The 13495-nt window shown below is 48.5% G+C and overlaps 1 protein-coding gene across 2 annotated transcripts in view; it reads left to right on the forward strand.

Annotated features, from left to right (window-relative positions):
- LOC134945223 (multidrug resistance-associated protein 1-like) overlaps positions 1 to 13495 on the forward strand; it is a 337654-nt gene that overhangs the window by 148366 nt on the left and 175793 nt on the right. For both annotated transcript variants that reach the window (XM_063934380.1, XM_063934379.1), the window contains exon 11: positions 16 to 177. In XM_063934380.1, the coding sequence (XP_063790450.1) occupies positions 16 to 177 (162 nt within the window). The remainder of the gene's footprint in view (positions 1 to 15; positions 178 to 13495) is intronic.

Genomic DNA, 13495 nt, shown 5'->3' on the forward strand with positions numbered 1-13495 from the left:
TTCACCCTAAAAAAGGCTTTAGTTATATCCAACTCTGGAAGGAAGAATTCCTCTACTGGTGAGATCGTCAATCTCATCTCTACGGACGTGCAGAAGCTCATGGACTTGGCCACATGTTTGAACTATGTCTGGTCTGCACCCTTCACAATCATTGTGGCAATGTATTTCCTCTGGCATGTAAGTGAATACCAGGGGGCTTAGTAGCAATAGTAATAACGATATTACTTTTTCCAGTGAAAATGTAACTTTAAATCGTATATATTGCCCTTAAAATGTGTGTCCTTAAATACACTTAATTTATAAATGTTCCATTACTTTTTATAAATAACTCATCACTTTTAGTCACATTGCCAGTTTGTATTGCTAATGGCTATGCTAGTATCATATCCATTCACAGGTTTGCTTGGCAGTTATTTGATCAAAGGAGAGATTATGTACTGGAATTTTAAAAATCATTGTCAAATTAGTAGTGAGAACCAACATATGGTGAATTAACCCTTCTTAGTGAATCTGGGTGATACTGTATCTAGAGTTGGTGGTGCTCCCAAAAGTCACGGGTTACAATGTTCAAAGCTAGAGGAAAAAGAAGACTCTTTCTTTGGGGTCACTCTTAATATGATAAATGTGTGTTGAAATGTAACTTTTTTTATTCAAGCTTATTTTAAATCAGTTATATGTTATATATTATAAATCCTGGGAACCAATATGTGTTAACAAAAAAGGTACATAGTGCAAAATTTATAAAAATTTATGAAATACATAGCCACTGTGCGTCAGTGTTTCATTGCTGGTATATGGATAAGGAACTATTCTTTGAACCACTGTAGCAAATGATCCAACTGTATCAGTGAAAGAAGGACATTTTTTTCGTTTAAAAGAAAGCATCACATACAGTAGATTCAGAGTAATTGGCGAAACTTCTATTGAAGTACGAAGTTAGCAAATGAAGCCACTTGAATAAGAACACAGCTGCCTCTAAAAGGCCCTACACATTGGCCGATCCGCCGCCGAGCTGCCCGACGGCGGATACGGCTGACGGGCGACCCGGCGGCGGAGGGGCAGTGACGGGGGGAGTGAAGTTTCTTTACTCCCCCGTCACCCGGCTGCATTGAAGTGCAGGCAAATATGGACGAGATCGTCCATATTGGCCTGCATGTACATCCGACGGGGGACCAGCGATGAACGAGCGCGGCGGCCGCGCATTGTTCATCGCTGGAGCCTCCACACTCCAAGATATGAACGGTATCTCGTTCATTTATGAACGAGATTGTTCATATCTTTGACTGATGTCGGCCAGTGTGTAGGGTCTATAAGGAGTTGGTATACGGAATCTAAACTTCAGATCTCTTGCACTTTGCTAGGGTTGTCACTTTATTACTGTAGCTTCTATTTATGGAGTGTCGTTAGCTGATTAAGTGAATCGAATCCATTGTTTAAGATTCTGTTTGAGCCCCTGATATTTCTGCTGCGTAACTTCCTCTCTGCATTATCTGATTGATTGCGGAAAATGTACTTATCCCATGAGGATAATCAGGAAAGGGTTACTGTTTAGTGTAGGAAAACTAATATTACTACAGTATGTTGTTTTTTTTTACTTTTTACCTTCTATGAGTGGACTTGAGAGAAGAAAGCCAGTCTGAATATTTTTATATTTTATTTTTGTGTTATGATTTAGTTAAATCTGAACTTTGTTTGTAAAATTAGAAAAGGATTAAGAAATATGCAAACGAAAACTAAACCTACATCAGTCCCCTGTAGATGGAGAAAAAGAGAGGAGAAGATAAAAAAAGCTAACTAGAGAGAAATTACATCCATGCAGCGGTGCAAGTGGGCGGGTATGGGTGGGTACGGCGTACCCTTAAGAATTTAGCCATCGGTACCCCGTACCCACCGCCGCCGGGCTGCTGCTCCCTCCCTCCGCTGTTGCTCATCGCGCCGCTGCTGCTTGAGGGGAGGAGAGCGCAGCGTGCACCTCTCCTGCCCCTCAGTGTCTACCTTCAATTCAGCGCCGGCCCGTGAGCCAATCAGAGCTTGCGGACCGGCAGCCAAGGCTCCTGATTGAAGGTAGACACCCGCACCTGTAAGCAGCAGGGTAAGGGAGGGCACTGCGAGGACATGTGTACCTGGCACTGGGGGCATATCTGGCACTGTGGACATCTCTGTATCTGGCACTGGGGGCATATCTGCCACTGCAGGACATTTCTGTATCTGTCACTGGGGGCATATCTGCCACTGGGGGGCATTTCTGTATCTGGCACTATGGGGGCATCTCTGTATCTGGCACCGGGGGGACATGTTTATCTGGCACTGGGGGCATTTCTGTATCTGGCACTGGGGGCATTTCTGTATCTGGCACTGGGGGCATATCTGTATCTGGCACTGGGGGCATTTCTGTATCTGGCACTGGGGGGACATGTGTATCTGGCACTGGGGGCATTTCTGTATCGGGCACTGGGGGCATATCTGGCACTGGGGGCAATGTATATCTGGCACTCTGGGGGCATTTATGTATCTGGCACTGTGGGGCAATGTGTATCTGGCACTGTGGGGCAGGCACTGTGGGGCAATCTGTATCCGGCACTGTGGGGCAATCTGTATCCGTCAATGTGGGGCAATCTGTATCCAGCACTGTGGGGCAATGTGTATCCGGCACTGTGGGGCAGTGTGTATGCAGCACTGTGGGGCAACATGTATCTGGCACTATTGGGGTCATATGTGTATCTGCCCCCCGCCATATGTGTATCACGCCCCCATTTTCATTGGCCACGCCCCACATGGCATTTGACCACACAGTACCTGTAAGACATTTTTTCTACTTGCACCACTGCATCCATGTATAGAAGACCTGTACTTGGGTCATTAGTGGTGCACACAGGTGGGGATTCTGAGTACCTAGAAACCTCCCCTGATGGGCTGATATTTTTTTTTTTTTTAGAGATGGAGACGGCTGTTTCTGTGTCTCAGCGCAGACCTTAATTGCGGAGCTGCCGCCTGCCGCTACACAGGTCTCTGAACAGAGCTCTCTGCATACAGACTGTCTGGGTGGAGCTGCTACACATCCTCAGCCACAGCAGCTCCCTCTGTACTCACAAAGCGGCCATCAGAGGTACAGACCCCACATAAATGAATCACAGAGCACTGGGTGCCAATCATGGACGCTGGGGTCCACTTCATGACCATGGGGGTACAGACGGTTCCGCAGGAGCCATGGGCACTCTCAAGACTTTTCAGTGGGTGTGAACTGGCTCCTCCCTCTATGCCCCTCCTCCAGACTTCAGTTTTAGAAATGTCCCCTAGAGTGCATCCAGGCAGACTGGATACACTCTAGGGGAGCTCTACTGAGCTTCTCTGAAAAGAGTTATGTTATTTTTTTATTTTCAGGGAGAACTGCTGGCAACAGTCTCCCTGCTTCGTTTGGACTGAGGGGGCAGAAGTAGGAACCAACTTCCTAAAGAGTTTCATGGCTCTGCTTCTGGCTGACAGGACACCATTAGCTCCTGAAGGGTACTGAACGCTAGCCGTGTCTAGATACTCACTCCCACACCACGCTGTCACCCACCTCACAGAGCCAGAAGTCAGAAGACAGGTGAGTAGAAGAAGACAGATCTTCTATCAAGTAAAGTGACGGCTGAGGTACAGCGCGGCTGGCGGGAGCGCAGCGCGCCATTGCTGCCTACACACACAGGCACTGCAGGGTGCAGGGCGCGTTGGGGGGTGGGGGGGGCGCCCTGGGCAGCAAAATACCTATATAAACTGGCAAAAAGGGGGCATAAGATGCCCAGGCACAGCCCTGCCCCCGCCAGTATAAATATTATGAAAAGTCTCTGAGGTAAAAACGCGCCATTGCGGGGGTGGGGCTTCTTCCTCAGGCAGCCAGCACACTGCTCAGCGCCATTTTCTCTCTCTCCTCAGGCTGCAGAGACAACGCTGGTCCTCCTCCACTTCTGACTACAAGTATCAGGGTGCATAAAGGGGGGGCACAAGCGGTTTTGGTGCTTTACAAGTGTGTTTTTACTGTGTAAAAAGCGCTGCATGTCAGTGGGCATTCTGTGTTCACAGGCATTAGATACTGGCGCTGGGGTTGTGAACTGGCTGCTCCTAAACTGTGTCCCTCTGACAGATTTTACTGTAAGTCTGTCCCCTATAAGTCCCAGTGTGTCTGTGTGGGTGTTGTACACGTGTGTGACATGTCTGAGGCAGGGAGTTCTTCCCCTGAGGGAACCATTTTAGGGACACAGAAGTGTAATGTGGTGGCGCTGCCGGCACACCAAGAGCCTGCGTGGGTGAAAGAAATACGTGATAGTGTGCATCATATCAATAGGAGATTAGATAAGTCTGAATCTCATGCTGAGTGCTGGAGAAAATCTGTGGAAGATGTGATTTTTCAGGGCTCTGTTCTTCCATCCGCAGGCGACCTCTCTGGGTCACATAAGAGACCATTTGCGAATACTGTGAATACTGATACCGACACGGACACTGATTCTTGTGTCGACGATAGTGACTCCAGAGAAATAGATCATAAATTGGAAAAAAATATACAATGTATGATTGTAGCTATAAGGGAAGTTCTGGAAGTCACGGAAGCCACTCCTGTACCTCAGGAGAAGGCTTATTTCTATAAAGAAAATAAATCCAAGGTCACTTTCCCGCCTTCCCACGAGCTTAATACTCTCTTTGAAGGGATGTGGGTGAATCCCGAAAATAAATTTCGTATTCCCAAGAGAATTCAGATAGCTTATCCTTTCCCGGTGGAGGACAGGAAAAAATGGGAGTAACCCCCTGTGTTAGACAGTGCACTGTCCAGGTTGACAAAGAAGGTAATTCTCCCTGCACCTGGCACTGCTTCACTAAAAGAGCCGGCAGACCGAAAGATGGAAACTCCATTGAAATCCATTTATGTTGCCAATGGTACGCTGCTCAGGCCCACAATTGCTTGCGCGTGGGTGAGTCACGCTATTGAAAAATGGTCAGAAAGTGTGTCGTCAGAAATTGACACGATTGATAAAGATGAGATACTCCTTAAGTTAGGGAACATCAAAGACGCTGCCGCATACATGCTAGAAGCGATGAAAGATATTGGACTCTGGAGTTCACAAGCCGCTACCATGGCGGTATCGGCTCGACGGGTGTTGTGGATTCGCCAGTGGAACGCGGATGCAGATTCCAAAAGAAATATGGAGGCTCTCCCATATAAAGGTGAGGCCTTATTTGGCGATGGACTGGATGCGTTAGTCTCGGCGGCTACCGCAGGTAAGTCAACATTTTTGCCCTCTACGCCTGCACCGGCAAAAAAGACATATCACCCGCACATGCAGTCCTTTTGGCCCAATAAATACAAAAAAGCGAGAGGTTCCCCCTTCTTTGCAGGTAGGGGAAGGGGAAAGGGAAAGAAGTCCACAGCGGTTTCAGGTTCCCAGGAGCAGAAGTCTACCCCTACTTCTGCCAAATCTTCAGCATGACGATGGGGCTCCTTTGCGGGAGGCCGCTCGGGTGGGGGAACGTCTCAAACTGTTCAGCCAAGGTTCGATTCTGTCTGGCCTGGATCCCTGGGTGTTGCAAATAGTGTCCCAGGGATACATGCTGGAGTTTCAAGACGTTCCCCCATGCCGATTTTTCAAATCGACATTGCCAGCTTCTCTTCCGGAAAGGGAAGCAGTAACAGCGGCAATCCAAAAATTATGTCAGGATCAGGTCATAGTCCTGGTACCTGTGTCACAACAAGGGAAGGGGTTTTATTCAAACCTTTTTGTAGTTCTGAAGCTGGACGGCTCGGTCAGACTGATCCTAACCCTAAAAAATCTGAATCTCTACTTGAAACGATTCAAGTTCAAAATGGAATCACTGAGGGCAGTGATTTCCAGCCTGGAGGAGGGGGACTACATGGTGTCTGTAGACATAAAGGATGCTTACCTGCATGTTCCCATTTATCCTCTTCACCCGGCTTATCTGAGATTCGCGGTTCAGGATTGCCATTACCAATTCCAGACATTACCTTTCGGTCTCTCCACGACGCCGAGGGTATTCACCAAGGTGATGGCGGAGATGATGGTTCTCCTTCGTCAAAAAGGAGTGAATATAATTCCTTATCTAGACGATGATCTGATAAAGGCGAGATCCAGGGAGCAGTTGTTACAAAACATCACACTCTCCCTGTCGATACTCCAACAAAACGGTTGGATCATAAATTATCCAAAGTCACAGTTGGAACCGACGACAAGATTGTCTTTTCTCGGGATGATTCTGGACACAGATGTTCAGAGAGTATTTCTTCCGGTGGAAAAGGCTCTGGAAATCCAGAAAATAGTAAAACAGATATTGAAACCATCAAGTGTGTCGATCCATCAGTGCATTCGGTTGTTGGGGAAGATGGTAGCGGCCTTCAAGGCCATACAGTTTGGCAGGTTCCATGCCAGAGTATTCCAGTGGGACCTGTTGGACAAGTGGTCGGGATCCCACCTACACATGCACCGGCAGATAATTCTGTCGTCAAAAGCCAGGATTTCACTCCTGTGGTGGCTACACACTTCTCACCTACTAGAGGGACGCAGGTTCGGGATTCAGGACTGGGTCCTGGTAACCACGGATGCAAGTCTCCGAGGCTGGGGAGCTGTCACTCAGGTGGAAAACTTCCAAGGAAAATGGTCAAGTCAGGAATCCTGCCTTCACATAAACGTGCTGGAATTGAGAGCCATTTACAACGGCCTTCAACAAGCGGTACATCTTCTCCAAGATCATCCCGTGCAGATCCAGTCGGACAGTGTAACAGCAGTGGCGTACATAAACAGGCAGGGCGGAACGAAAAGCAGAGCGGCAATGGCAGAGGTGACGAAGATCCTCTTCTGGGCAGAAAGACATGTAAGAAAGAGTTCTGTCGGCAATTTTCATTCCGGGAGTAGACAACTGGGAAACAGACTTCCTCAGCAGACACGATCTCCATCCAGGAGACTGGGGCCTCCACCAAGAAGTCTTCGCAGAGGTGACAAGTCTTTGGGGAGTTCCTCAAGTAGACATGATGGCATCTTGTCTCAACAAGAAGCTTCAGAAATATTGTTCCAGGTCGAGAGACCCTCAAGCAATAGCAGTGGATGCACTAGTGGCCCAGTGGGTGTTCCGGTCGGTATATGTCTTCCCTCCACTTCTGCTGATATCAAAAGTGCTCAGGATCATAAGAAGAACAAGAGTTCGAGCAATCTTCATTGCCCCAGACTGGCCAAGGAGGGCTTGGTACCCAGATCTTCAGGAGTTGCTCATAGAAGATCCTCGGCCTCTTCCTCTTCGAGAGGACCTGCTGCAGCAGGGGCCGTGCGTGTTTCAAGACTTACCGTGGCTAAGTTTGACGGCATGGCTGTTGAGCGCTGGATCCTAGCCCGAAAGGGTATTCCCAAGGAAGTCATCCCCACCCTTATTCAGGCCAGGAAAGGAGTAACGTTGAAACATTACCACCGTATTTGGAGATAATGTGTCTTGGTGTTAATCCAAGAAGGCTCCTACGGAAGAGTTTCAGTTGGGATGTTTTCTCCATTTTCTGCAGGCTGGTGTGGAGGCGGGCCTCCGATTGGGATCAATCAATGTCCAGATTTCGGCCTTGTCAGTGTTCTTCCAAAAACAATTGGCCTCTCTTCCAGAGGTTCAGACCTTCGTGAAAGGGGTTCTGCACATCCAGCCTCCATTTGTGCCTCCAGTGACACCATGGGACCGTAATGTGGTGTTGCAGTTCCTTCAATCGGATTGGTTTGAGCCTCTACAAGAGATAGAGTTGAAGTTTCTCACTTGGAAAGTTGTGATGCTTTTGGCATTGGCATCCGCACGGCGGGTGTCTGAATTGGGGGCCTTGTCTCACAAGAGCCCTTACCTGATCTTCCATGAAGATAGGGCAGAGTTGAGAATTCGTCAACATTTTCTTCCAAATGTGGTTTCATCTTTTCACATAAACCAACCTATTGTGGTGCCAGTAGTTACTGACACGTTCAGTGAGTCAAAGTCTCTAGATGTGGTTAGGGCTTTGAAGATTTATGTCTCTAGAACAGCTCGAATACGGAAAACAGAGTCTTTGTTTGTCCTGTATGCTCCCAACAAGATTGGGTGTCCTGCTTCCAAGCAGACTATTGTGCGTTGGATCATAGGTACGACTCCGCACGCTCATACTACGGCTGGAGTGCCGTTTCCGATGTCGGTGAAGGCCCATTCCACTAGAAAGGTGGGCTCATCCTGGGTGGCAACCCGGGGGGTTCTCGGCATTGCAACTTTGCCGAGCAGCTACTTGGTCGGGGTCAATCACATTTGCAAAATTCTACAAGTTTGACACCTTGGCCGATGAAGACCTCAAGTTCGGTCAATCCGTGCTGCAGGGTCATCCGCACTCTCCCGCCCGTACTGGAGCTTGGGTATAAACCCCATGGTCATGAAGTGGACCCCAGCATCCTCTAGGACGTATGAGAAAACAGGATTTTGATACCTACCGGTAAATCCTTTTCTCCTAGTCCGTAGAGGATGCTGGGCGCCCGTCCCAGTGCATACTTTACCTGCAGTTTTTTGTTCATTAGGTTACACAGTTAGTTTTTAGCATGTTGCTGTAAACGGTTCATGCCTGTTGGCATGTGTTATGTTGAATGCCATGTTGTGCGGCATGGTTGAGGTGTGAGCTGGTATGTATCTCACCACTATTATTAAAGTGAATCCTTTCCTCGAAATGTCCGTCTCCCTGGGCATAGAGGGAGGAGCCAGTTCACACCCATTGAAAAGTCTTAAGAATGCCCATGGCTCCTGCGGAACCGTCTATACCCCCATGGTCATGAAGTGGACCCCAGCATCCTCTACGGACTAGGAGAAAAGGATTTTACCGGTAGGTATCAAAATCCTGTTTTTGCACCATGCTCTTTTGACTGTATAGACATGTAGATTAATATGGGATCAATATTTTGTGTATTGGGTCTTGCCATAATATGATTTAATGCATTATTTAGTCATCATCCTATTGGTCAAGTTCACTCCCAACAATTATTGACTTCATTTTCAGACATTTTTGTCCTTCATCCTCTAGTGGACACTGGGGCATAGACACTGGGGTATAGATGGGTGGATGAGTGGAGCCTGGCACTTTAAATAATTTTAAGAAGTGAAGCTTCTATACCCCTCCCACGCCTAGTTTTAGATTAGTGCCCGTGGGAGCCAGGTGCTTCATAGTCATAGTCAGTTTAAATTTGTTTTTAACATTTTTCTTTTTTCTTACACTGATCATCGCAGGCAGTCTGCTAGCTGCAGCAGGATGCCTTCAACGTGGGAGCCGCCAGGAGGGTCCCTGGGGCCACAGTGTGCACCTCGTGGCTGGTAGCTACTAGGAACCATGCTATAAAGCGGTGAGTTCAAAGATACGGTGCTCCCAACCATAGCAGCGTGGCTACCATAGTTTTTCTGCTTGCATGCTTCTTCCCCCTCACACTGTATATCCCGCATTTGATGGGGGGGGACGATCCCTTCCAGCCTATGCCAGAAAAGGGTACCCCTTACTGCTGGGGGGAGCTTTAATTACTGTATGCATACATAGCTGGGGGCTGGGTTTGACAACGGCACATGACTTCCTACACCCCACCAGAATGTCACCACAGGGGAGCCCTCACTCAGATTGGGTGCTCCCGATGTGCTATCCTATTGGCGCGCTTGCACATGCGGACACCTGCCATTATCTTTCACAACAGCAGGGCTCATGCGTGCAGGTATTTGCTTCTGTACTAGGCAACAATTATCCCTGCTTCGGCAGCAGGTTAACACCTTGGTGCCCTTTCTTTATTAGGCCACCACTGTTGAGTTATGTGCCAATATCGCAGCTGCTGGTTTATCGCTACCTTTCTGCGCTCTCCCAAGGGATTGTTTGCTGAACTGCATTTATAACACCCTATGCTAAATGGCTCACTCATCAGCACAGGTGCTTCCAATCTGCCCTATATCAAGCGTGGCTAGTAAGCTGGGTATTTTGTTAGTAAACTGGGCACCAAACCATTAAGCTTTTGGTATCCCAAGATGCTCCTGTTCTTCCACCATGGACCCCGCCTCCATGCTCCGGCATCCTCAGTTTTGTTTTTGTGCCGGTAGAAGCCATATTTTTAAACAATGGGCAGGAGCCGCACCTTTAAACATTGGCACTTTAATTTTAAGTTTTATTTTGTTTTTAATTTATCGATAGACATTTGAGCAGCATCGCTAGGCAGTCTTCAGGAAGCCAGCGCTGCTACTCCATTTCCCCCATGGTAGCTGGAACGCCTTCTCTACAGGTACTTATGGCGGGTTGAGGAAGCGCAGCTAGCACTACTGACCCTAAGGGCCCCAGGACTGCATGCTGGCATCAGGGGGGCAGGTAAGGCGGGTCCTCATCTTTATCACAATCTGCCTCCGGTCCCGGGAGACGGACCGGAGATGCTAGTGTGGACCCCGGTTTGTCCGCTGGATCTCTCTAGACCACCAGGGCATGCATTGTACTGGTGCAGGCATTACAAGGCCAGGGTACCTGGTGCGTAACGCTGGCATAGAGGAGAGGAGAGCCATTTACTTGCGGCTCCTACCCCAGCTCAGGGCGCCAGTCGGGGCCTGCGGTCTTCCCGCCGCTGAGCTGCTCCTCCACCACCCTCTCCCCTTCTGAGTCCAAAGGCAGCCATTTTCAGTGCAGCAAGCAGGTCTCAGGGAACGCTGGGTCCAGTCTCCCTGTATACCTCTCTAAGGAGCCAGGTTATATAGCACTTATATCCAACCAGCTAATACTGCTTAGTAGTTGATTTAGTGCCCATTTCAGTATACTTAAATTGTATTTGTATTGTATTCTGCATTGTATGTGACTTGTGCTAGCTCAGCTGTCTGCTTTTTTTCATCTGTCAGCATATAACTAACTATCCCTTTCTTTCTACCCTGTTACCCTAAATCAGGGTCGGGGAACCTTTTTTCTACCAAGGGCCATTTGGATATTTATAAAATCATTCGGGGGGCCAGACAAAAATTATAAACTTAAAAATTAGCCTGCTCCCCAGTAGTTATGCTCCCAGTATTTATACCCCCAGTAGTAACTGTATGCCCCTTAGTGGTACTGAGTGTGCACGCCGAAGGTGTGTGCACCAAGAAATGGGTGTGGCCAATTAAAATTGGATGTGATACACAATAGTGCAGTGCCAGATACACATATGCCAGTGCAGTGCCAGATACACATATGCCGACACAGTGCCAGACACACAAATGCCCCACAGTGGCATATACAAAAAATGCAAACAGAAAAGAGGTAATATAGGAGCCCTGGCGCACAATATTCATAGATGCTAATTAGTACTTTTTGGTACTAAATGATAGAACCAACATGTGCAAATTTTGAATACACAAAAAACTCAATTTTTTATTAAAACACAATCCCAGACTGGGTATGGTACATAATATACGATAAAAACAAAAGTGCAAGTTGGGATGAGGTAGATGGGAACCAGGTGACTTAGTAAAAGTGCTTTTAGTGCTTTGAGTCCTCCTTAAATGGAAAACAATCTCTCACCATAGTCTGTAGCTGCGGTGGGCTAGCTTAAGAAGGTACCTGGGGTCCTAGGCTGAATGGCCCAGCACCACCGCACTGTGCATATCAGCTTAAAGTCTCCGGTCCCGAGATACACCCCTCACTGATGCAAAAAATGCCCCACAGTGCCCGATACACAAATGCCCCAGTGCCCGATACACAAATGCCCCACAGTGCCAGATACACAAATGCCCCAGTGCCCGATACACAAATGCCCCACAGTGCCAGATACACAAATGCCCCAGTGCCCGATACACAAATGCCCCACAGTGCCAGATACACAAATGTCCCAGTGCCCGATACACAAATGCCCCACAGTGCCAGATACACAAATGCCCCACAGTGCCAGATACACATTGCCTCACACATGCCCCCTACCCCACCCACTGTGCTGCTCACCGCTGCTGCTGTGTGTCAGGGGAGGATAGCGCCTCTCCTGCCCCTTAGTGCTCAGTCTGGCGGGGGCATGTGTCATCTGTCAGGGATCAGGCAGGGAGGAGAGCGCAGCTATGTCCGGCGGCATGTAGGACCTCAAACCAGCCACCAGTTTGTGAGCCAATCAGAGCTCACGGACCGGCAGCTGGTTTGAGATCCTACCCACCGCTGCTGCCGGACATAGCTGCACTCTCCTCCCTGCCCTAACAGCTGAGACACGCCGCGGCCAGACTGAGGGGCGGCGTGTCTCGCTGACACACAGCAGCGGGCCGGAACAAATGGCTTTGCGGGCCTTATACGGCCCGCGGGCCGGAGGTTCCCCACCCCTGTCCTAAATCCAGGTGTTGAAGGGTTCCACATTTGTTCACAGTGCTTGGGCTGGTGAAGTTAGTCACATTACAGCAGCATCGCTCGCTGCCCATTACCATATTGCGTGCGCACATTCCCAAGGTGCCATGTCCGGTAAAGGCAAGGGCCGCAAGGAGGCTGCGGCACCCATATTAACCTCATGTACTGTAAGTCTTGTTTCTGCAGGTCTGTCACCTCAGGACAGTATACAGAACGAGTAATGTGTTATATCCCACTTTAACCAGCCAGCACTAAACCAACCAGCACCTTCACTCTCTGGGCAGGAACCCCCATGTGCTTCTTTTTCTCAGTTACTGTGTCAGATAGCTGACCGCCTGACAAATCTTGCAGTTACTTTCCCTGTGGGAATTCCTCAGCAGGTTCATACTGCTATATCAGTCCCAGCCATGCTTCCAGCTATACCAGTCACACTCTTGATTCTCCCATGGGTGGACGCCCCTCCACTTCTGTACAGAGCCTAACACAAACCTCTATGGCTTTCCAACAGCTGTTACAAAATGACAGTCCTTTGCCCCCTAAGGTTGTTAGGTGTACTGTCTCTTCCTCTCAGTCTACACCAGGCATGTCCAAACTGTGGCCCTCCAGCTGTTGTGAAACTACATATCCCAGCATGACCTGACACAGTTTTGCTGTCAGATAATGTTAAAACTGGTTCAGGGCATGCTGGGATGTGTAGTTTCTTAACAGTTGGAGGGCCGCAGTTTGGACATGACTGGTGTAGACTGGATCTCACTTGGCTCTGGATGTGTCTGCACTTGTGGTAGTGGTCAAATCTATCCTGAAAATTGACGAAGCCAAACCTGGAGTTTCCTCAGTCTGAACACCTTATGGAGCTATGACATGAAGCATGGAATACTCTGGGGAAAAAAGTTTCTGCTGCCTAAGGGGTATATGCAATTAGCGGCGAATCGCGGCAATTTTTCAGCCGTTTTTTAATTCAACACAATTCGACCGTCTAATTTCGGCAAGTGGGTGTCGAAATTGACCATATTCAATAAAAAACGGATTCGACAGTCCCGCTGACGAAAAACGGCCGATTTGACGGATTTTGTTCCGATTTTTAAAAAACGGGAAAAACCCGAAAAAAAATGGCGTGGGGTCCCCCCTCCAAAGCATAACCAGCCTCGGGCTCTTCGAGCCGGTCCTGGTTCT

This window comes from Pseudophryne corroboree, chromosome 7 (assembly GCF_028390025.1).
Source record: "Pseudophryne corroboree isolate aPseCor3 chromosome 7, aPseCor3.hap2, whole genome shotgun sequence".
Classification (NCBI taxonomy): domain Eukaryota; kingdom Metazoa; phylum Chordata; class Amphibia; order Anura; family Myobatrachidae; genus Pseudophryne; species Pseudophryne corroboree.